This window comes from Alligator mississippiensis, chromosome 5, assembly GCF_030867095.1.
Source record: "Alligator mississippiensis isolate rAllMis1 chromosome 5, rAllMis1, whole genome shotgun sequence".
NCBI lineage: Eukaryota > Metazoa > Chordata > Crocodylia > Alligatoridae > Alligator > Alligator mississippiensis.
The window spans coordinates 134,904,751-134,930,697 of NC_081828.1; the positions used below are offsets into that span (position 1 = coordinate 134,904,751).

At 44.0% G+C, this 25,947-nt stretch overlaps 1 protein-coding gene across 2 annotated transcripts in view; it reads left to right on the top strand.

The window, feature by feature from the left end:
* Positions 1-25,947, top strand: part of MYRIP (myosin VIIA and Rab interacting protein) — a 419,729-nt gene that overhangs the window by 350,639 nt on the left and 43,143 nt on the right. For both annotated transcript variants that reach the window (XM_019483500.2, XM_014602610.3), the window contains exons 9-11: positions 4,737-4,914; positions 10,761-11,416; positions 16,844-17,083. In XM_019483500.2, the coding sequence (XP_019339045.1) occupies positions 4,737-4,914; positions 10,761-11,416; positions 16,844-17,083 (1,074 nt within the window). The remainder of the gene's footprint in view (positions 1-4,736; positions 4,915-10,760; positions 11,417-16,843; positions 17,084-25,947) is intronic.

A 25,947-nucleotide genomic window follows, 5' to 3' on the forward strand; every position in this document is an offset into this window, starting at 1 on the left:
CCCCGGCTCTTGGGCGTCCCTCGCGGTGGGCCCCCGGCCCTTTTGACCCTCACTGGTCCTGGCCCTAGCATGGGCCAGTTGAGGGGACTCTCCCCTTCGGGCTGGGTCTCTCTAGCCACTCACTAACACTGGGCCTCACCGTGCCACTACTCCCTTCCTCCTAGGAGCAACCACGGCACCTCGCCCACATCACTCCCACTCTCGGGGTCCGCCCTCTCTGGGCCCCTCACACACACGGGCCCTCTCGGCCCTCCTCACATGGGCCCTCTCAGCCCTCCAGTAAACACTAGGGTAACCCACCTGGTGGTGGTGGGAGCTAGGGGTTAAGGCGCCCCGACTCGACTTTCACCGGGTTGATAACTGGCCTAGCATTTCCTGGGGGCTCCCGCGCCACTGAGAGCTCCACCAGGCCACCCACTCCCGGCAGGGTGCAGTTTCAGGTCATACCCAGGACCAGGACCAGGAGCCTCCTGCCAACCCCTTGCAGCTCCCCCTTACCTCCAGGTCATACACAGCAGCCCTAAGGCCAGGCAATGTTGCTGCCTGACCTCCTGCAGCCAAACTGCCTGGTTTATATAGGCCTCAAAATGGCTGCCGCAATCAGGCACCTGGAGGCTGCCGGCTCCAGGCCCTTAAAGTGGCAGGAGCACCCTGTGCTCCGCCACACTCCTCCCCTCCTTAAATCACCGCCCCCTCTCCGGGGCCTCTCATCACCGCCCCCTCACACTGGGGCTCCCCATATTCGAGCCTCCGGTCTTACAGGCCCCACGCACTACCGACCTCCCAACTGGGCTCACCATCCTGCTCTCTCCCTTCCCGAAGCTATCTTCCCCTCTCAGGTGTGGTTCCCCTGGAACCTTCGGCCTCTTGCCCTGGCCCACCTCAAGGCCAGTCGGGACCCCAGGCCCCCGGCTCTTGGGCGTCCCTCGCTGTGGGCCCCCGGCCCTTTTGACCATCCTGGTCCTGGCCCCAGCATGGGCCAGTCGAGGGGACTCTCCCCTTCGGGCTGCTACCGCAGGACCCTGCCCCCTTGAGGCCTATCATTGTGCTGGCCTTACCAGGCTCGATGTACCGCCCCTCTCGGGCTCCTCATCGGTGGCCCCCTTCCCACCGGGGCCTCTCACTACCGCCCCCTCGCACCGGGGCTACGCAACCCACTGGTTGCAAGTGGCAGGAGCACCCTGTGCTCCGCCACACTCCTCCCCCCTTAAATGGGGCTCTCATCACTGCCCCCTCTCTTGGGGCTGATCTCACTAACGCCCCCTTACACCGGGGCTACGCAACCCACTGGTTGCTCTCACCACCGCCCCCTCTCACTGGGGCTGCCCGCTCACTGGGGCCGGGGTCACCGTACCCCGCACGCAACCCACCGGTTGCACACCTCCCCCCTTAAAAAGGGGCTCGGGGTCTACATACCCCACACGCAACCCACTGGTTGCTCCCGTGCATGGCCATCGGGTCGATGTTTCCCGGCCAATGCACCACTGTGGCAGGGGGCCTCCCGGGGCCGAACTCTGTGGCCCGCCCGCCTGTCACCGTGACAGCAGGCCTACTCAGGGCCGAGCTCTTCATGGCCCGCCCACCTGTCTCTGGGCAACCGCCCGCTCATCTCGCCCGCCACGTCTTTGATGATAATGAGTTCAATTATGATGTTAATTAAGTGGGAGGCTGCCCTTCGACTGCCTCGATGCCCAGGGGCGCTCTGCGGCTCCGACCTCCCCTAATACCGCAGCCCAAGCCTCGCAGATGGCATCATGGTGTTCAACATCTCACCGGCCCCACACTGGGCCCCAGAATCTTCTACGCGACTCCACTATGGTCTTCCCTACTCAGGCGGCCACTCCGCCGTCATCTGGGCTACCTCACCTACCCGAAGCCTTGTTCCCCTCTCGGGTGTGGTTCCCCTGGAACCTTTGGCCTCTTGCCCTGGCCCACCTCAAGGCCAGTCGGGACCCCAGGCCCCTGGCTCTTGGGCGTCCCTCGCGGTGGGCCCCTGGCCCTTTTGACCATCCTGGTCCTGGCCCCAGCATGGGCCAGTCGAGGGGACTCTCCCCTTCAGGCTGCTACCGCAGGACCCTGCCCCCTTGAGGCCTATCATTGTGCTGGCCTTACCGGGCTCAATGTACCGCCCCTCTCGGGCTCCTCATCGGTGGCCCCCTTCCCACCAGGGCCTCTCACTACCGCCCCCTCGCACCGGGGCTACGCAACCCACTGGTTGCAAGTGGCAGGAGCACCCTGTGCTCCGCCACAGTCACTTTTTATATGTGATGCTTTAATGCGCAATAAAATAGTCTTCTGTGCATTAAAGTGCACCTGTAGACATGCCCACAGTGCTGTCAGTAGGTTTCTATTAACTCATGTCCTGGAATTTGAAACTGAGCATTGTAGAGTTTTGCAGTAGAACCCCTCAGGATTAATCATTCTCAGGATTAACTTTACTGCAAGGTCATTACATTTATAAATATATATATATATATATGGAAGATTCAAGTGAAGGCCAATAATTCTGGCTTTTACTCAGTCCTGAAGCCCAGCTAATCCCTATTGCTTAATGCATTGTCTTTTTACTAATTCCCTTATGAAATCCTAGAGCTGGGCCAAGAACACAGAGTGCTTCACAATTAATTAATTCCCCTGGCATAGGGGGAATCCCTGCCTGCTGTTTCAGACAGCATAGCCAGAGAAGTGGTATGCAGGAATCCCAGTCCATGCCAACTAATGGCCCCTATGGGGTTTAACACTGATGCTACCCAAGGAACTCAGGGCATGAAAATAGCTTAAAGTCAACACTGACCTATCTATGGGTCTTAGCTATGCAAAGCAGGGCTCTGATGCAGCTGGGGGTCTGTCTTAGGGGTTAATTACTTTGGTCAATTATTTGTACTTTCAGCATCAGTTTAAGAATACAGAGCTCTAAACTGCCAACACTCCCTGTATAAAGAAACTGGACAGTCTCAAAGCATACCATTTCGTTTAACTGTGGTCTGCAAAGACAGTCTTTTACTTGCATTTTCTTATTTCTGGCCTCTCTAACAAACAGTCAAAGACAGATTTTCATCTGTAAGAAACTGGGTAAAAAAGTAGGCTGCTATTTGAAAATGCAAGATCTTTGCCATTCAGGCAACTGAAGTACATGCTGTAATTGAAAGTAAAATTGTCCGTTATAAGAAAAAGAAAGCAATGCAACTAAATGCTGTCTGTTGGTAATGAGCAAAATGTTAGAAACCTAACCTGAATTTGATCTCCACATTTCTATGCTCAAATACTGTATATCTGGCCTCATTTGCAAGTGTGCCGAACACACACAAAATTTTGCCAGTATAGTTTTAACTCCAAAAAGAAATGGTAATTTAAAAAATAAGAGGGCATATACCTGTATGTTTATTTATCAGTTCATTTTTATTTGGTTCATGAAACGCTACACCTTTGTCTCTAACTCAGACAGTTTAGTGGCTTATTTAGTGGCTAAGAATACACTAAAATGGTTTGTGATTATATGGATCTTTAAGAAAACATTTTCCCATAAGATATAGAATCACTAGGTTTTATGAATTATAAATAATATGGTATAATAGACCATGTATTAGAAATAAATAGCATCCGTTAAAATCTGTTGACCAAAGACAATAAACTGCACAGTAGAGTCTACCCTCTATGTATACTTTGGGAGGCAAGAAAATTGAAGCATTAAAGTTGATTGAGTTGCAGATTTGTTTTGGTTTGTTTTTTAATTTATTATTATTACCGTTATTATTAACCTTTTAAATGTAGCATCCACAGTTAGCCAGTGGGGAGCAGTATGTAGTAAATAGTACATGGATAAACAGAAAAGAGCCATGGGCCACCTTAGGCATCTTTACAGCATCCTAAGACGCTAGGTAGCTCCACAATGAAGCATGCAATGCCTGCTCCACATGTGATTTGCCCTGGAACCAATGAAACCCTGATGCTTTAGTGTGCCTGTAGATGTGCAGGGATGCTGTTCCAACATATTATAATTAATCGAGTCTGCTGGAGTGTGCTAATTAGCATCTCATGTATTCAGCATCCCCGTGCTTCAGAATGGCAATGGGGACTCTTTAACTAAAGTTCATTTAATGAGATTTAATTAAAGTGCTCCTGCCACCATTTTGAACCTCAGGATCCTGAATACCAGAATCACCGTGGGCGCTTTAATTAGAACAGCTCTCCAAATCACTCTAATTAAACCACCCCTCTCCCACAGACAGAGCATGTGTAGAGACACCCTTAGTGTAGTGCTAAGTGAGTTCAATAAGCTCAGGCTGTCAGGTGCCATCACTAAAGCAACTACATTATCTCCATTGTAGATTAGAAAACATTCAGCACCAGTGTGGAGTGCTTCTCCGTGGCACTCCCTAGCATGGTCCTTTGATGATGTAGACCTTCCTAGCTAGCCCTTAAATAGACTAATGCCAACAAGCAAATTTGTACCACTGTTCCGTGGTATTCAATTTCCATCTGGTACCTAGTAGCCCAGACAATTTCTTGCATCTCCCAGTAGAAACAACAACATTATAAATGCATGTAAACAATCTTGCCTAACCCTAAAATGTACTTTAGAACTAATGAAATTCCATTTCCCAGGACTGATGGTCCCATGCTTCATTGCAGCACACTGTCTAAGTTAGTGATAGAGTTATATAAAATATTAATTGTAGCAGGAGTATAATTGGCTACTACTCTTTGTAAATAATCTTTGAATTTTATCTCAACAGAGATCTCAGTCAGCATTCTCATTAACTATGGACGATGCACCAAGCAAGGGCCTGGACCTCGCATCTTCTATGTCTGAGCTTCTTTGGAGACATCAGAAAGGCCAGTCCAGGAGAAAGAAGGAACATAAAATGTCTGCATTGCCCAGCTGGAAAAGTGTGGACAGGCTAAATGAAATAAGTAATTATTTCTTGTACTAGTACACAGCCCCTTGTTTATTCCTTTTGACAAATGTCCTGTTTCTATTGATGTGCAAACAACAGATGTAAAAAGGCCTGCACTAAATTGGCAATACTTATCACAACAATAATAATGGCTGCTGATGGATATGGAAAAAAAATTAACTTTACCAGAAGAAGCAACGCATTAGTTCAACCTGGCTTGGCATCTGTATAGATCAGGTGCTTCAGCGGGGCTTGTTTGACACTTTTTATCTAATAGCTGATTGAATCAGTGGGGCTTTTTTGGCACTTTTGTCTAATAGCTGAATGAATCAGCTATTAGATAAAAGTGCCAAAAAAAGCCCTGCTGAAGCACCCGATCTATACAGATGTTGGGCGAGCTGGGTCAAACTGACATGATGCCTCTTTTGGGCATGTGCTAGGCTCATCATGGAGATGTGCCAAAATTAAAGTGGTGGAGTTTGGGTTTTTTTGGCGGAGTGGGTTGTCTGTAAGCACCCATGAAGTCTATAGTGCTTGTTATTGTGCTGTTAGTTTCCCCTGCATAAGGACATCAGAATTTGTCCTTTACTGAATAAAAAATGAATATCTTTACAAGTCAAGTAAGAGCAAATGCACTGTGAGCTAACAATGTATTTATTGCTATGAGGCAAGGATTTGGGGGGAAGGAGGATATCTTTATTGGAGCAGCTGCTTGATTGGGATAAAGTTAGACAAACTTTTGATTAAAATACATTCTTCTTCCTGTCTGAGGAGGGAAGCAAGCACAGTGACTGTTAACAGCGAGTAGAGCTGTGAAAGTGGAGGTGGGAGAAATTCCCAGAGGTAGTGGACAAACAATTAGCAGAAAAAAACAAGCTTGACATCAAGGGAGATCGAGGCATAAGAAATGGGCAGAGGGGCATTATCACCTGTAGTGTGTAGGGAGAATTTCAGGAATCAGGTAGATTATAGGGTGTAAGAAAATCAGTATTGGTGTTCAGTCCTTGTATCCAGCCATCTTATGAGTCTTCCTAGTATCCAGCCATCTTTTGAGTTTTTGTTCCCAAGTTCACCTTTTAAAGGTGTTTGGTGGATTTTCCTTGAGTATGAAGGTAGTAAAGTCAAAAAGACATGGTTGTCCTATGAGAAATGTCCTCCTACTGACATGTGTGTGTCTCATATGTTTTTTTTCTGTCAGAATTCATTCTTGTCCATAGTGCTGTTTAGTTTCATCCATGTAATTACCACAGGGGCATTAGATCAGCTATATCACATTTTGGAAAAGGCATGTATAGTAGGGTTCATGGATTCTGATGGGTTCATTGTGGCGGGGATGTTGATTTTAGCAGCAGTGGAGATGTGTTGACAGGTTAAGCATTTGTTGTTAAGTAAGGCTGTGTTCCACTGATGTCTGTTGACCAATGTGGAGTTTACTTCTGATGATGAGTTGGACAAAGTTAGGAGGTTGTTTGACAGCCAGGAACAGAGAGGCTGGGAGTATTTCTCTCAATGTCTGATCTTCAAAGTGTTCAGTGGTTCTTCTAATCAGTTCCAAATGTGAAGTTTGCGGTCACAATGGGTTTTTTTTATTATAGCAGGGTATTTTGGGGTTTTTGGGTGGCTCTTTCAAAGATATTTCTCTACTAAAGTGTCCTTTGTGTATGAAGGTAGTGTTAGAGTAATATTATAGCCAAGATGGTCTGGGAATTATGTGAGAGGCAAGGACTTCATAGGGATATCTTGTATTGGCTCAAATCCATAGTTGGAATAGAGTTAAACCAGATTTTGAATGCAAGGCATTCTTCATCAGGTCTATGCTGTACTGGTATTTACTGCTTAGACCTGATGAAGAATGTCTTGCATTGAAAAGCTTGTCTAACTCTGTCCCAACTATGCATTTGATCCAATAAAAGATATCACCTTAAGAAATCCTTGTTGTATGAAGGCAGATATTAGGCTGGCCAGGTGAGCATCACAAGTGTTCTCCTTAGAGCAGGTGCTATGCAAATTTTTATTTTACTGTTATGCAAATTTCTGCTCAGAGTAACCTTCTGCCATGCATTATAAAAAAAAATGAGTAGGAGTAGGATTCTAGCCAAAAGCCTATATTCAGCAAGGCAATTAAGTAGATACTTAAATTTAAGCACCCACTTAAATTCCATTGAAGTAAACCACACAGTAATTTAGCACTTAACAATTACTTAACCACAGCTGAATGACAAATTGATAAAGGTGCACTTTTAGGTTCCCTGCTGATACTATTTCCTCATGCCTTCTGACATGGAGGTCACAGCTGGGATAAAACAAAGGTGCACTACAGAGACTGCTTTATGTATAATGGTTTATTGTATTGACTCATGGGATATTATTTACTGCATCTTTGTTCTCTAGTTAGCAACTGTATGTTAAAACAGTGGGGCCAGCCTTTTTTTCAGAAGTGCCACAAATTGGCCCTGCATCCTCCCCGACGGCTGCTCTGATCCCCTTCCCCTGCCTAATCCACTGCTCTGCTCCCTGCCCTGTGCTTCCTGCCTGATCTGCTGCTCTGGTTTTTGCTCCCTGCCCTATCTCTTGCTGTGCTGCCTGTCTCCTCCCTGATCTGCTACATGCCACCCACAAAGGCTGCCCATGCCACCTGTAGCATACATGTCACAGGTTGGCCACGCTGTTTTAAAACCTGCTCAAGCTGAAAGGATCTCAACCAGCAGTTCCAAGTGATAGCAGCAAATACCAACAGTCCAATCATTCATTTACTTGCACCTTATTAGATATTTATGCCTTCAAAAAGTGAATTGAAACTCCACGACTCTGATTAAGTAGCATTTATCTTTATTTTGAACCCTCTTTATATGCAAGATCTCTGTAGTGGTTCATTTCACATGGCATCTCTGCTAATATGCAATCAGCTCATGTCCTTTACCTGTGTAATCAATTTTAAAGGCTTTTATCTATTTCAGTTATTCATATTTGCAGGTAATAGTTACTTGTAGTGCTCGCCCTCTGTGGCCCTGAGGGATGAATGAGTGGCATGGGGCAGGTCCACAGGCTGGATCCCATCTGAGGTCATTTCTAATCCAGGACAGTGACTGCACAGATGTCATCTGGTGCACTGGTACAACCCTGCACACTTGATCAGGCCTTAGCATGACTGCACACTGGAGAGGTCCAGTGCATGGGGCCCTGTCATCCAGCCTGGGGAGTTCCCCACGGGCCCAGAAATTTGGCAGCAGGGAATGCAGTGGCTCTGGGAACAATGACTACTCCTCTGCCACTAAATTTCTGGACTCTTTTTGGGGGTGTGAAGATGAAACGGGGGCCCTAAAACCCACCGCTTCAGTTTAGGGCAAAGTAACCCCTGTGTTGTGCACACACCCCGCACTTACCTGCCTCTCCGGTAGCGGGGTGAGGAGGGTGAGCTGCCGGCAGGTGGAGCCATCCCTGGGCTGTGGCGGGGACTGATGCTCCCTCCACGCCAGCAACGGCACCCCCCAGGCGGCACCTGCCCACAGGCACCAGGCTCAGGCAGTCCCGGTGAGCAGTGCAGCCACGAAGGGAAGCACCGGGTCCCCGTGCAGCTCAGGCAGGCTCTGGTGGGGAGCAGGGGCTGGGGAAATCAGGCTTGCCACTTTTCTTGGGTGGGGCCTGCTTTCCCGGGCTGCTGCCAGGCTGCCTGCAGGGCTTCCTGTAGAGCTGTGGGGCTGCGCAGAGCCTAGTGCTTCACTCCGCGGCTGTAGGGTAGCAAACTAAAACTCCTTGAAGGAAATTTGTTTAGCTGCACCCCAAGCCTTTTAAGGCACATTACGCTGCTGAATTTCCTACAGTGGCTGGAATTCATGCACGATATGCCACCAAGGCTTGCAAACACCGACACCATTAAAGCAGTGTAAAAGCATTTAGCCCACTTTAAAGTGCCATGCACACATGGCCATGGAGAGAGCCCCATGGGCTGGATGACACAGCTCTGGTGGCCAGGTACAGCCTGTGAATTGACATGATTTTCCACATGTTTTGAGAGAGAGTGAAGAAGTAATATTAGGCAGTGCTTATACAGATCTTAGCCAGTTAATCATGGAATAGCCAAACCCATCAGGAGGGATAGAGCTGCAAAAATCACTTGATGGGTATGAGGGTGAAAAAATGGTTTGTTTGTTGGGGGGTTTTTTGGGTTTTGGTGGGTTTTGGGGGGGGGGGGGGTTGTCAGAGTGTGACTGACTTCATTGGGATAATTAATCCAGTTCTTTGAATTGATATGAAATTTTGGGATGAAAATGGGCCAAGGAGATTTAAATAAATAATAAGCCAAAAAAAAAAATCCTTAACAGAATTCAGAAGCTTAATTATCATTTTGTTGGTGTTTTGGTTGTTTTCTTCTTTTTAGGTTTGTTTATGCTCCAGGGAAAAACTGTTCCAAACCTCAAAGCATATTTACTATACTGCATATTTATTTCATAATTGTATCCTCTAATGGGCCAACAGCAGTATCAAATTAAAAAAATCATTACCTTGACTTCCAAATATTTACAACCATAAAACTGGGGGCACCTGTTATTCCCATATAACAATATCAATGTTTCAGAAGCTGTTTTATCATTTGGGAGAAAAACTTAAACATTTGGAACAGTAATCCTCTACCTGTACTTTGTATTTTGTGTCCTTCTAACCATTTATCTAAACATTTGTGCCTGTCAGAGGAATCTGCATAAGATGCATAATTTGATTCAATGTGTTAAGATGAGTATGTAAACTCACCACACTGTTTAGTTTACAGCTATTATAGGAAATATGAATAATAAACCCATCAGATGTTCAAACCAACATTAAAAAACTCTCTCACATCCAGTAGAAAGTGGAATATGAATTTTGAATCTGTTTAAGCCTTAACATTTTGATAAATAGATCCCTTTTCTTGCATATTTTTCTTTTCTGAAATTTAAAACTTTAGCCTCAAATGAAGAACCTGTAGCATCACCTTGGATCCTAAATCTTATATATTTTATAATTCTATGATGATTTCTGATTAAACAAAATATTTTCATATGATCCCTCGTGAAAGTGACTAACTCTCCCAAATTTTTCAGACCATTTCAAATGTCAAGGTTATGTCCTGATATCCCTGAAATTGGATTTTTATCCCAAAATTGAATGCATTCTGCAGTCAGCTGAGTCAGGGCCACTCCAGGAATGGATGAGTCTGTGTCCTGCTTATGATGAGTCTGTGTCCTGCTTTGTTTCCTGAGAGGACATAACATAACACTATCTGGTGCTATATGAATGTAGCTACAATACTTCTGCTTCAGGTGGTAGTGATAGGTTACCTTCAGAGCCAGCAGCAGCATAACCATGTTCATGCAGTGTTCCACAAAGACTAGTAAATTCTCCTGAAAGCAGAGCAAATTAGCCCAGAGGCAGTGCCACATTAAGGCAGCTACTCGAACTGCAACTAGAAGTGGTGCAGGTAATGTTCACCAAACATTGGGTTGTTTTAGGCCCTTGACTCAAGGCATAATGGAATCCGTGTAGCAAATCACGTATTCATTTCTTTAAGACTATAAGAAGTGCCACACTGGGTCAGACCAGTGGTCCATCTAGCCGAGTACCCTGTCTCCAGCAGTGGCAGGGGTGGGTGCTTTAGAGGAAGAGCACTGAGCTGGCTATATCTAGAGTGATCTATCCCCAGTTCATTACCTTCCCTGATATCCACCATAGCCCAAGTTTCTGTCCATCTTTCTGTGCTGGTCCCATAATTAAGTGGGCAGCTTCTGCTAAAGTCTGTATTTGAATCTGAAGCAAGCAAATCAGCCTTTCCCACTGAAGTATTAAAATAATTCTTGGGGGTGGGGGGTTCTTGTTTTAATTTCACAGGCCCGCCTCCTGTTTTACACAGCACCGATGGAAACTGGGTGGCTTTGCAAAATGTCGCCTTGCCGCTCCCTCGAATGCTTGCCAAACCAAAGAGCCAAGTGTTCAAAGCCTTGGAGAATGAGTCTAGCGTTGTGTCTGCTTATGATGAGATGGGCTCTGACAGTGAGGATGACTATGACTGGAATGTGGCCTTGAACAAGCTGCACCAGAGGCCAAGGCAGTTGTCGGAGGACTCCTATTATACTGATTCCCAGTACAACACAGAATGGGCTTATGGCAATGATCAGTACCAACCAATCACCTCCCCTTCCTCGGGACTGTGTACCAACACAGAGACAGTATACTCGGACTCGGAAACATCTTCAGTAAATTCTTCCAGAGAGGCTGGAGGATCTAGCCAGCTTCCTTGGCTGCAAAGGAGAACTCAAAGTGAGAAGTCCCAAGCAGAAAGAACCTATTTGCATGGAGAACTGGATGTAAATTTCAATCCACGAACATCCAGTATAGAGTATTCAGACAGCAGTGAGGAGGCTGAGGAAGTCAATTATGACTTAGAAAAGAGGTCTAGAAGGTGGAGAAAGAGCAAAGTTGTCTCAGAAGAACTGTGGGAAGGAAAACATCATGGAAAAACTCACAAGAATGAGAGCTCAAATCAGGTAACTACATTGGTGCTACAGGAGGAGGAAGTATGCAACAGCAGCTCAGACATGCTTACAACTACGCTAAGCATAGAAAGAATGGAGAACTCTCCTGATATCTTTATTTTTCTGGCTTATTAGAATTAAATGAAGTACAAAGAAGGTGTGTTGCTTAAACTATGATTGGTCTGCGCTGTACAGCCATTGCTTCCTCCTCTTTCCAGTCACCCACTGGATAATGACATTACCCATAAGTTCAACACACAAGTCACCAATGCAACCAAGAATTTGCCAAAAGTTAACAAGCAGTGACATGTGATGAAGCTGCATTTTTTCTCTGTTCTTAGAATAGAAAACAACTGAGATATTTCACATACTTCTGTGTAGTAACGATTGGTGAATGACCTTTTAGTGGAGGTAACTGATGGTGATTGCTATGGACAAGTATGTAAAAGAAAATGAGCAGTTATTGAAATATAGCCCAGGTAATGTCTGGTTTTAATTTCCCAATGTACGCTTATCCTTGTATTGGATGTGCGTTTACACACTGCTTTTGTTTAAAGAAATTGCTCAGGAAGAAAAGGAGGTAATTGGCAAAATATAACATCTAAAGTATGAATATAAAAAAAACAGAAGCAGGCAAAGTTTTTTTTTTCTCCCCACAAAATATAGTTTTTATAACGAGGAAGTTAATAACATAAGAGCCATACTGGGTCAGACCAATGGTCCATCTGTCCCAGTAGCCTGTAAAACAGTGGCTGAAGTGGATGTGATAGAGACAGAGCTTTGAGCTGGATAGCTCTAGATATCCCCTATTCAGTACCTTCCCTGGTATCCACCATTATGAGTTTACAGATGCGAGACGAAACATCTCCAACCATTCGATTAAGTAGTCATTAATAGATTTATTGTCCATGAATTTATCCAGCCCCTTTTTGAACATGGCTATGCTATTTGCCTCCACCTCCTTCTGTGGTAATGAATTCGACTAGTATTGATTCTGTGTGTTGCTTAGAAAAGTACTCTTTCTTCTTATTTTTAAACCTGTCACCTGCTAATTTCAGCAGGGGCCCCCTAGTTCTAGTGTTTTGGGACTTGACAATTAACCATTCCCTGTTTACTTAATCTGCTCCTTTCAAGATTTTATAGACTTCTATCATTTCCCCACTCAGGCTTCTCCTTTCCAAACCAAAGACCCTGGCCTTTTTAGTCCTTTTTAGTCTCTCCTTCAGTGTCCCAGCCAGTGCAGAAAATGGTTATCCCTTTCAGGCTTCTTTCAGGTGTCTTTCACCAACAGTTTTAATTCCCCTCCAGTGTGTTCAAGGAGCCCACAAGATATAAAGCAAAAGGCAAAAATCATTTGTTTGTTTTTTCTTTGCCCCTGTCAGAGAACCGAGGCAAAGGCAAAATTTGGCCCTGAATCACTTTCACAAAGGCAATGTTTTTAAAGTAGCAAGATTGTCCAACTGCAGAAAAGAGGGAAGCAAGACACAGGGGGAAGGAGCAAAAAATGCAAAACAAATTGTATAGTTTAAACTTACTCCTGATAGCTGCTCATTCCTTCAGCAAACAGTAACACAAAACCATTGTAGATAAAACACAGGTGAGAAATTCGAAGGAGACTGGCCATTGCCATTCTAATAAAACATTTATAAAGAGGATGTAGCTAGGATTGAAAATTCTAGTGAAAGGCAGTGAAAATGATCCAGGGGATTGGCAGTATGAGTTGGAGTAAGAAGACAAATCATCCAGACTTAGCCTATATTCCTGAGAAAAATGAGAGTAGAGGAATGGCAGAACTCTATGCAATTGCAAAAGTAATTCCCTGATTCAAACTAAACCATTGAGACTGAGCAATTCAGATGAAATGTCTTATATACAGGGTGATGCTCTTTGAGTGCCCAGAGTAGGGGGAGAGCACTATTCTGCTCATCACACTTGCCTCCCTCTCCCACAGATGCACAGATCGGTGCATCGCTGCACTGCACAGCTCCTGTGGCTGGGCAGAGCCACCTCAAGGTTCCCCCGTCACTGCAGAGACTCCCGGGGGAGTCTGAGAAATGTCTAAGGGGCAAGGATTTTTCGAGATATCTTTTCTGAGCCAACTGTATTGTTGATAGCACTGTTTGGGCATAAAGTGCCCCTCCTCAGGTCTCCATAGGTCAGTGCACTTGGAATCCGTAGTGAAGTATATTAAGGAACTGTACTTTCCATAACACACACACACACACACACACACGATGGAAAGTACAATACCTTAATTGCTTTATATGAATGACACTTGCTTCCATTTTGAAGACAGCTACTGCTTTTATAAAATGGCATCACCTGCTAATTACAGTCTTCCAGCCATTTAGCTCCACATACTGCCTGTACCTCTGACTAGTTGCTATAACTGGATGTCGAAATACAGGGTTTACTCTTTAATCATTCCACTAGATGGCGCTTGTGCTTTAGTTACAGAAACTATGAGCCTTTTAACCCCAGAGTTTCCTACCTGTAGAGTGTATTATTTGACCTTAGCTATTTACAAGAAGAACAGCTGCTTCTTTTCTATGTGTCCTACAATGAAGTAACAGTCATTTTTATGTTTCTTTTCTTAATAGGTCACAGTGTAATGTGGGTTTGTTACTGAACCACCCCAACTAGTTTTCGGGCTTGTTCAAGTGCTTATGTGCAGTAAAATTAGAAATCATATTTCTAATTTTAAAAATTGACAAGGACCCCAAATTAACCTAACCTAAACTTAATTGATTAAAACAATCCATAATCCAGAAAAATATACCATGTCATTTACAAACAGTTAACTGGGTTTGAAAGCTCAGGAACTTACCAGTAGCAAAATCCTGGTGATTTAAGTTTATAGCATTGGGTAATCATTCTCTCTGTGTGCAAACAGGAACTACAGAATACCTAGCTTGCTCATAACGAAGCAGTAGTTGTGGAGCACAGATAGAAAGATGACCAGCAGCTACAGCTGCATCCATGGTCTCAACAAACTCAGTATGATGCTGCTGTGTCTTCACTAGGAAAAGGAAGGAGTTTCTTAATGCAAATGAACTAGGACAAGGCCAAAGTGATGGCAAGGCAGCTTTCAACATATGCTAATGTGTTTAATTAAAGCCTATGCTCACTACAGTCTTTAATTCTTCATGCCCACTCAAGTAAGCTACAAACTGCTTTGTCTTTGTTGAGCATTATGAACACCTGGTTTTCACCAAGTAAAAGCCCCTGGTTGACTTCTTCAGACTAACACAGCTAACTACCTCCCTTTTTTTCAATTAGGTCATCATCCAAAGCCCATAAAACTGAAAAACATCCACAGATTTAATTGGACTTTGGATGTGGACAACCAGGAACTAACCTTTAAGTACAATCTTACCCCATTCAAGTTCTTGATTTGGAAGGGTGATTCTGTTGGCCCTGAATACAAGGGTGTAATTCTACCAGATTGTTATAGTTTAATCAGGTTCTCTTGAAGGCCCTGACACTGGGTCTGCTCGGTCCTAATAGGCCATACCTTTTTTTTTTTTCATTAGAGTCAATCAGCTGTAGAACATGATGTGATGGCTTTGTAGTGTAAACGTGTTCAAGAAGTATTACTGTGCATGGAGAGTACTATTCTCTCATTTCCACTGGGGCTCCTAACCAGGATTTGAATCCAGATTTGTGTTTCTAAAATGGCATGCAACAATTAGCTACTCTATTTCACCCCCACATCAATTGTAAATGTCAACTGATGTTCTGATCAACAAATTCAATTGATACAATATGTCAGTGCCATCCATGAGAGAACTATCAATCAAAAAGCAAAATCTTTCTGAACGGGTTCTGTATCCCTTACTGTTTCTATTAGAATTTGACCACATAAGCACCCTTTGGGAAAATGCTAAGTAGGGGCTACCTCCTATTTCACCTTTATACATCTTACAGCAGTATAAGAATTGTTTGGGGCACTTATACACAATTTGAATTCTTTTTGCATTTGTGCAGGTAAGTTTGCCCTGTGCTATCTTGCTGAGCATTTATAGATTCATAGATTGTAAGTCCAGAAAGGACCTCAGAAGATCATTGGGTCCAGCCCCCTGCACCAAGCAGGAAACGTAACTGGGAGTCAGGTGACCCGAGCAAGGTGACTGTCTAGTCTCCTCTTGAAAGGCTGCCTAGGCCCAGGAGTGGAATAGGACTGCCCAAGTAGACTCATAACTGTATGTATGTCCCAAAACTTTAGGTGCAAAAAACAACAAAAGCAATGGGAAGAGAGGGTCAACCTGCCTTTTATCCCTGGCCATAAAATAGAATAGACAGACTATCCTACTTCTGTTTATTTATTTTGTCCAATGAATATTAAATGCAAGATGCGGAAGAGCTAGTGGGAGCCAGAAGAAAGAACCAGAACCCAGGGCCCCTTCCTTCTATCCAAGACTGCATCCATCTCACTGAGCCATCCTCCCTCTTGCTTGCTTCTTCCTAGCCCTGCGTATCTTCCTTACCTGCTTTGCCCAGTTGGCCAGCTTCCAGAGAAAACCTGGAGAGTTTTCCGGGCAATGCCCAGTCCCTGGCCCTGTGGTTTTAGAACATTTTGTTGGGAAGTGGGAGATCCCCGCAGTGTGAGGGGAGCCCAGTACCTGGGTTTCTCCCTCCCTAGGCAGGTGCTTGGGGCTGAAAGAAAGGAGAGAGTTGTGCATACTTGAACAGCCCTATTTTGCCACAAATGGACAGAGAATCTTAAACCCACTTCAGTGTGAAAAATTGCGCTTGCACAGCTATACATGTGCCCTGTAGGCACGTAAAGGTGAAAGAGGCTTTGGCCCAAGGTAGATTGAACAAGAAGAGGGATTAAAAAATGGATGAAAAGGTTCTAAGGAGACCAGCATTTTAAATGCATTAAAAATCCACTGTAGCACTGAGCAGAGTAAAAACATTTGAGAATCTGTTCTTCATCTACAAACTCCATTTGCTCAGAGCTATGATTTGGAAGTCCATGTGGTAAAAATCAATTTTCACTCTGCAGAAACTTCTGTTTTGGAAATGCTCATATTTTAATGTACATTTTCAAGTTCCTATCTGTTGTGGCAGCCATCTACATCCCAAGCCTGAGGAGATTATTCTGTTAAAAAAATAGTTAATCAAATTCACCCAAGGAATCTTGTCTGTCTAGTTAATTTTTATGCACTTATTGTGTTTTCCCATGTAAAATAGGAGAGAGCAAAAATAATCAAGTCCATGTGCTGAAAGGTAGACATGCTGCACATCTATACCAAATTGAAAATCTAACTGTCTAGAGATTTATACCATGGTATCTTTCCAGATTTTTTGAAAAATAAATGTATTTGTATGAATTACAAACTTCAACATAGCTTAGGTAAAAATCAGTTTGATTTTTTTTTATTTGTTCACTCTGAGTTTTATTTCTATTGTTCTACTATTTTGATTCCATCATAGGATTTTGAAGATTTATCAGAAAGTGATATAAGCAGTGAGGATCAACACAATAAAATTAAAGCAGACCTTATGGAGGAAGAGCTTAAATCCAGGTTATTTGACCTAGCTGCTAAGATGAATGACAAGGAAACATCTTCCGGTGAAGAACAGAAATCAGAGCCTCCAACAGAATATGAGAACCAGAAGGAGAGTGTGTCATCGGAAGAAAACAGCAAAAGCATACAGGATGAGCTGAAGAAGGTAAGCTGTCACTACAGTGGCCTAGAGATATCTTAGGAATTGGAATCCTTGCTGTTGAGAGGTTTCTTTATTTTAGTGGGGCCAGATCTGGAGTAGAATCATGTTCATGGGGGAAAATGAAGAATTTATACATGCCTACCGGTAATGCTTAGATGATTCCATAGATTTTCCTGTTGCCTCTCTGGCTGGATATTTTGTGCCCTTTTAATGTTTTCCCAAACCTGTTTTCCTATCTATTCATTCTCCTTTCACTCTGACAAGAAGAATCCGTAGGTGTAAAAATCTTAGAGATTCTGAAAGGCAGTGTCCTTCCTAACAATGCATTTGATCTGCTGTGGGCATGTCTACATTAACCACTTTACTGCACAGTAGAGGTAATTACTGAGCTGTAAGCATCCATGTCTACACGTGCAGATCCTTACTGCACAGTAATTGGCTCTAATCACGAGTAAATTTGCCCCCTGCAAATGCAAGTAGCGAATCTACTTGTGGTTAGTAACTGCGCAGTACCATACATGTAGACATCTGACCGGGAGCAAATGTGCTCCCAGTCAGCTGGTCAGCAGGGGGCAGGGAGGGAGATTGCTCCCTGCCCCCAGGAGCTGCCTACTCCTGGGGCAGGCTCCGCCACTGGAGTTTGAGTGAAGACAATGTCCCCCTGGCCTCACAGCAGGAAGCTCCCAGCCCCCACTCCGCGATTGCTGAGCTGGGGCTGGGAGATCCTTATCTCTCAGCCCAAGCTCCACAACTGCCAGACCCCAGGCTAGGAGATCCTTATCTCCTAGCACCAACCCTGGGAGGATCTCCCAGTCTGGGTCCCACAACTGTGGTGCTTGAGCTGAGAAATAACGAATTCCTAGCCCCAGCCCTGCAGTCGCCGAATGGGGACTGAGCGTTCCCCACTCCTGGGGCAGGGGGACACTGTTTCTGCCTGGGCTTTGATGGCAGAACCCACCCCGGCAGCAGGCAGCTCCTAGGGCCAAGGAGCAATGTCCAAGCCCCTGCTAGGAGACCGCTGTTTCCTGGCCTAGAGCTCCCCCTGGCTGCTGGAGGGGCTGGTTACAGGGCCGTAGGGAGCAGGATCTGTCTGCTGCTAGGAGCAGCGAATCTGTTCCTGTGTACTTGCACATGTAGACACATGCCCAGAAGCATTTACTCCCGAGCAGTTTACTCAGGAGTAAACTGTTTCCAGAGCTTTTGCACATGTAGATGCACCCAGTGTGTGTGTGAAATGTTCCAAAATCCAGCCCCCGCCATGAGATTCTTGATTTCAGTAATGGTTGACTGTATTTACCACCAGTTTTTTTGTCTTTCTCGTCTGAGCTTCCCTTTATATGATGTTATTATGCACCTGAATATAGGGCTCTCTTCCCCCAGCTGGACCTAGCAAACGTGTCACCTCTGAAATCTCTAATTGACTTTGACTAGATCCTTTTTGCGCATCTGGCAAAGTGAAGTGTATTAGATTTTTACTCAGACTTTATTTTTGGATGATGTTGATTTACCTTGGGATGGATAAAAGCGTGTATATACTGACCTCTGTTTCAACATAATCCAATTCTTTCAAGTGCATGAGGTGGACAATCTGTACATACCAAGATAAAAATTAGTTCTGCTAGCAAGCAGTGAGGAATCTTCTATGTCTTGAATAAGAGAGGCTTTTGTTTTGAGCACTGCGAGTTCCTTTCATTGTGAAGTAGGCATGTGGTTGACTAATGTCCAAGGTGTTCATGTGTGGGTATAACTTAAGCTATGATACATTATGGCAATAGACAGGTAGCAATGGGCTTTTTATGCCACTCAAACGATGCAAAATATGCCTCCTACCAGAGACTTCTGCTTCTGCGAACACAAATATAGTTCCTTCCTGCTTAATGTGTGAAAGTTCATCATTAGCAGTATACTGTCCACCCAGATCGTTCATTTGTCAAGAATGGTGTGTTCTGCAGTTACCTTATGGGCCTATTGAGAAGGGGCTGAAGTTGTTTTAGAAGCTTTTATGTAACGTAGTGAAGAAGTAGAAAATGTGTAAGCAAAGAGCTTTGTGCTTTGGTTAGAGATAGTTACATTACAAAAAGTTACATTTCTGTGAACTTCAAAATGGTTTATATCTACACATGCTTATTACTGCGTATGAATAAACTTCAGGGCTTATTGCTGTGGAGTTTATTGCTCCTGGGCACCCAGGAGCACAGCGCATTGAGGGAGCAGGGAGCCTGGGGGATCAGCCTGCCAGCCCAGGGCTCCTCTGACCTAGCTGAATATATTGTGGAGGGGCTGGCTGGGGCACAAGGGTGCTTTGGTGTGGGGCTAGCTGGCAGGTAGCCCATTCACTGAAGAACCCTCGTGCCCCAGCCAGCCAGGGCAGCATCTACAAGTGCACTGCTGTAGAGTAAATTTGTTTACTCCAGCCTAGTAGGAGTACACGTGTAGATACACAATGGTTACTACAGAGCTAATTAGTCAGCTCCACAGTAAACATCTCATGTAAACATGCCTAATTAGTCCTTTCCTGTTAAGCTGGAGAGATTTTATGTCTGTGTTTTCTGGAAATACTTTTCATCTGTGGATGAATGTACAGACCTGCAAAGCTAACAATGAATGGTTAAGTTTTCCCTCGTTTATGTTAACCCTAACAAATATATGCTTATTAGTTGTCATGGTTTTACCATTTTTACAAGGATGTTAGAAATCATGCAAATATTTCACTTTTTGAAAATGCTTCTCAGTAAGACAGGCTCGTAAGGAAAGGAAAGAACCTTTGGAAGTGAACCAAAAGTGTTGCTGGCTAGGGACCCCTCCTCCCCCCAAGATCTAGAGTTAGTCATCCATGGCTATTGTATATCTTTTTGTCTGCAATAAAGTAGTCAAGAAAACCAAATACTATTCATAGTCATGGTCTCAGAGGAATTGATAGCAGAACTTGCTGAAGCTTCACGATAGAAGAGAAACATGTGGGCTAACTTCATTCCTATTCTTGGCAGGTATTTTAAGAAGTTTTTTTAATCTCTCTTCTAAATTACACCATCTATTTTCTAAGTTAGCTGACCAACATATTACAATGAAATACTGAAGATGAGAATATATGATGTCAGAAGAGTAGCTTCAGCTGCCTAAAGAGGAAGTTATATCTAAATGCATATCTAAATGTATTTACTTGAATACAAGATGACTCTGAATATAAAGGTGACTTCCCAATAATTAGATTCTATTATTTATAAATGTATAAATTTGTTCTAATTTTCCAGGTATTGACTCTAATTACTGGAGGTTTGCCTTGAATTTGTCCCCCTCCCATTGCTGCAGCAGGGAAAATAAATCTATAGGGATCAGGTGGGCCCCTTGCCTTCCACCCCCTCCCACCCAACTTCCTCCCCTGCAGCCTCTTCCCCACCTACCTCAGAGCCAATCCTGCTCTCTGTGAACACATGGAAATGCGGGGCAAATTTGAAAACACTTTGAAGTAAATATGCCTGTAATAATTCAGTTCATCCAGAATTGATGCATTTTACCTTTTTTTGAAACTATTGTAAATTTTAGCACAGATACTCCATAAACACACTTTTAAGCAGTACTTTTATACCTAGTTTTATATAGTACAAACTATGCATGATATCAGTCTAAAGCCAAAAGATTCATAATTTACTATATTGTTCATTGGACTGGACCCCAGCAGAGTCAACAGTGTTTCAAGCCAATGGTGACCCTGGAGCTCAGCACTGATAACTATGTGTGTGTAATACAAATACTGACCCTCCCCACAAAGGATCAATGTGCTAGTTAACCCCAACTCATGACTGCAACTGGGTGTTCTTGTCATGAGTCCTGGAATCCTCCATAAGTTATATGCTGATGAGGCACAGGGCAACCTGGTCCAGCTCCACCTCATGGAGGGCGTTGCTACACTAATGTGCCACAGTCTAAAAGAGGGTGTGGCAGAAGGATTTTGGGTGAACTGTTTGGAGCCCTGTTTCATAATGTTTGAGAGACATTTAAGGTTGGTGAAAACACAGGAATCATTGGAAATTGAAAAAAAAGGTACAGCTAAACTGGGAATGAAGAGAAAGTTGAAATGCATTCAGTGCAGTGGCTCACCATGACTTGGAAAAGAGCCAGCACTGAAAGGGACTGAGTGCAAATGGGCACTACTATCTATCGTATTCAAATGGGGTATGCTAACCTGCCCTTTTGGCTCAGACTTCACAGTTCAGGACTGTATTAAAATGGGGCTGTGTGAAATGTACTGGTACGACAGAAACACAGAAGATGACAGGAAAGAAATGGCAGACCTCATATGGTGGAGAGGGGACTGGCATAGACTTTTCAGAGGCAAACCCTCTTAAGAGAACAATGCGTGAAAGCACTGAAATGGTTATGGGTGCATGGTGTGAACTGTGTAACCGGACTAAAATAGTTTAACTATCAAAGTATGTTTTGGTTTGCCAGGTGAACCACAGTGGTCACTTGATGGGTTGTTAGAGGTACAGTTTTTTTATATATCTTTTTTGTTTGTTTGTTTTTGCAAAAAAAATTGGTTAGACCTCAGAAATGTATACTGACTTTTTAGCTGGTTGCTATCATGCTTTAATTTCCACATATAGCAGGCTCTCCCCTGCAGCTGGCAGTCCTGTCACCTGATGGGGCTCCCCACCATGGGGATGCACCATGAGCAGCTGAGGCCAGGAGTCTTGCAATTAAGGGGACTCTCAGCCCCAACAACTGTGGACGCTGAGTTCCAGCAGCGTGTCTGGCAGGGAAGACACCATGATAATGGTGTTGGTCCAGGTGGTTTTACTGATCTGGCAGGGGAGATCCCATTCTTCTTGGCCTTGAGTGACTTGATGTAATTGAGGATGGAAACCTGTCCATTGCACTGCAAGAGTCTACTATAGCCTCCCAATGGGAGGATCTCAGCTACACAATTTATGGTAATAGGGAAGTGCTCCCAGGCATTCCCTCTAGTTTGTTCCATCAACCTTTTGGCTAGCAGCAAGCAAGACTAGGCAGCATCTGAACTCCAAGGTCTCTAGGTTTCATACATAGGTTGCCTACTATGGATTTGGGAGTATCTGAAACCCCAGGTTGAAAAGTCTAGGAAGGAGGATACTTGCCAGTGGTAGCACCACACAGACATGAACGACTGAACTCTGCTCAGTCAATAGAATTTGGAACTGGTTTAGCCCAAGACATGAAATTAACAAAACAAAAAAAAGTAGGTTCCCGTCAGTATGTTTACCTAACATGGTCCATCTGTTTTATAGTCATGATCAGTGTTGGCTGTATTTAATCAACTTCCATAGTTGATTTCCATCCCGTGCTGCTTTTGACAGCAGTTTAATGATAGTCAGTGTTTTTAATGAGGTGTCCTTGTATGCGATTGTACGACAAGAAGAAAAAAAACCTGTTGTACATTTGAGTAAATGATAGATAAAAAGTACGTTCATAGATGAAGACCCCAGTGGAAGTAAACACAAAACAAGGTTTTCAAAAGTTTTTGGTCTCTCAGATCTGGGGCTTCTTTTAAGACGATTTATTTTCAAAGGGTGAATAAGAGCATCAAACCTGCGATTTATGGATCAGACCATAGGTCCATCTATCATGGTATCCTGTCACAGTGGCAGAAAGTGGATTTTGACGGGGAGGGTGAACAGGGCATATCCAGAGTTTTCTACCCCCTGCTCCTCACCCACTGCACCTTCTAGCATTTAGACATTTAGTAAATCTTTCAAAATTTCTTAAAATCAGGCCCTCTTATGGTCTAGGCACTCAAGAATCATTAGCCACTACTTAAAACACTGTCCAGAAATCCCAATTTTCAAATGGGAGTGCTCAGTTTCATGCTCAGGTACTCAAACTATCACTCAATCTAGGTGTCTAAAATAGGGGTAAGAGACCAAAGCGGGTTTGAGCTCCAATAAGCAGCCTAGGCACTCTAGACCCATTATATCCGGGTCCAGCTTATGAGTTCCAGCCCACCCTGATTTGGGGTTCTTGATCCTGGTTTTGCCTCATAGGCTGTGGCCCCTGGCTCTCTCGGCCTCCAACCATCTCCAGCTTATGCCCTGCTCTGGCAGGCATTAAGCCTTGTTGTGCCCTACTGACGCCCTGCTTTAGCCTCTGCATATTCCCAGACAGCTGCTCCCAGCCCCCTGGTTTAACTCCAACAAAAACGTAGGCTGTTGCCTTACTAAAACATTCCTTTTCCTAGAGTACAAAAAGAAACAAAACAGAAAAAGGATCCTGACCACTGTAGCAGCAGTCCTCTCACCTGGAATACACAAATGTCACAGGAGGGGTTGGACCACTACTGTTTGTGACTCCTCCCAGGCTCACAGCATCTGGACCACTGAGGTCTCTGACACTTGCAACACAAGAACTCGCACAGCATCAAAGCATCTTCTTGCCCTGCTGGCCAGGCTTCTTCCTTTTTTTCCATCCCTGTGCCCACCTTCTGGCAAGGGCTTAAGAGTCCACAGGCCCTTTTTGCCAGCCAAATGCCTGCCTCATCTCACGCCCTGCAGGCACGTCTCATCTCTTGATTAATGCCGCTCCGTTTTCTTAAAGGAGTAGGACCTTGGCTCCCTGACATGGGTCCCTCCTGTCTAAACCCATGACTCCAGGTCCTGTTCCAGCTTTTCTCTTCCCCTCTCACTTGGGTAACAGGGTTAGGGTCCCCTGTTGAAATGCCATTAATTGCTTTAATGTGTGGCAGGGCAACAACTTAAGACATGATTAACTGGTTAATCACATCTTAAGTGTAACATTTAACAGGAGTGAGTTATGTCATTTAAGAAAATCAAGATGGGGGAAGGGTAGCTTGGACATCTTCAATATTGCCAATCCTGAAGCATTCAGAAGTGTGCCTAAAGTCATGTTGTTGGGGCTTTTTAAACAAAATTATATATGTTGGACTCTTCCTATCTGCCTTTTGGGTTTTGAACCTTAAGCTTCCCATTTTCAAGCTCTTTCCTGTAATCATGAGTTTGCAGCCATCGTTGAAATCACTGAGAGCTGAGGTACCCAAAAGCCCCTAAGCACCCACCTCCCACAGAAACCATTGGGAGTTAGGCACCAAGGTGCTTTTGAAAATTCCAGAGAGTGACTATTTGTATCATTAGGCACCTATATATCTGGCCTTTGCTTTCTTAAAACCGAGAGTTGAAACTTCATATGAGCTTACTTGGTGAGCTGGCACTTCAAAAAGATTACCAGATCATGGGATTTAAAAATAAATATATAACAAATATAACAAGAGTCTTAAATTTAACACTGAGCCTTCAAACTACAAAAATGTTGGTGTTTCTTTCACTTGGGATTTATGGGTGCTCAATGCTGTTGAAATCAGGTCAATTTATATATGAGTGACTGAATATGGATTTGGAAGCCTGACTTTAGTTTTAAAATGGTGTCCTTGGATTTTATTACTTTATATATTTGTGGTATACCTGGAGATTTATTCTCATCCTTAAACAAGATTAGAGCCTGCAGCTTAAGTTCTGTTTTAGCAAGGCATGATGTACAATTTACTTTCTAACAAGATTGCTCTTTATAGCTTACTATTTTTCCTTCTTTTCTTGTAAAATTTAATAAAGCATGTTAATACAAAAGGCACATTTTTTTTAAGCATTCTGAGGTGGTCTTAATTGTATTGATTCTGAGCGTAACGTAAGTTGAGAATTTTAATTCTCTTGTATTACTGTTTTCAGGAGCAGGAATGTGTCAGATTTCAGATATATAATTGATGGTAATTTCACCAATGTTGTAAAAACCCAACACAAGAGACTGGCAGGGAAGGCACATTGGGGCACGTGTCCTCCCCCCCCAAGATTGGCCCCCAACTCGGCACCGCCCAGGATGGGGCAGTTTTTTTTGCCTCATGGGCCAGCAGCATGTTGGGGGGGGGGGCGGGGGGGAGCGCACTAAGCCGTGGCACAGTAGTATAGGAGTGGATATGGTGCTTTTGGCCCATCCCCAGGCAAACGTGCGATCTATCTCTCTGGAGGAGTGTCCTTGTTGAGTGAAAGTTTTTTTGAGATTTGTGAGGTGGCAATCCTGGGTGTTCTCAGTGCAAATTTGGTGGTATCTGAGGGTTTGGCTGTATATTACAGCTTTCTTGGTGTTTAGGGTGTTTGCTGGATCTTCACAGATATGTCTGTTGGTCTGTAGGTTTCTTGTATAACATGGTCTGTATTTTACCATCCTGGATACTGAAGATCTCATCTAAGAAGGAGATGTTGGTGCTGGAGTTTTCAAGAGATAGTCAGATGGAGGGGTGATGATTGTTGAATTTCTAATGGAACTCAATCAGAGATTGCAGGTTTTCAGTCCAAATGATGAAGATGTCATTGATATATCTTAGTATAACAAGGGTTTATTGGTTCAGTCATTGAGGAATTCTTCTTCCAGGTGGCAGGTTGGTATATTGTGGGGCCAATTATTGGTGCCCATAGCTGTGCCCATGGTCTGGAGGAAGTGTTGGTTACTAAAAGTGAAGTTGTTGTGTGTGAGGATGAAGTGTATAGGGTCAGTAATATATTTGAGTGTGTACTCTGAGTTGTCATCTTGCTCTTGTAGGCATGTAAGGCAGGCTTGGATGCCATCCTGGTGTGGAATATTGGTATATAAGCTGGTAACATCCATGGTGGCTAAGAGGGTGTTGCTGGGAAGGTAGTCTATGTTTTTAAGTTTCTGTAGAAAGTCTGTATTGTCTTGGACAAAACTTGCTCTTTGGGTGACAAGCAGGTTTATGATTGATTCAATAAAACCTGATGTTTCCTCAATTAGGGTTCCATGGTTGGATATGACAGGGTTGCCGGGGTTTATGACACATTTATGACACATTATAACCTACCTAACATCTGACT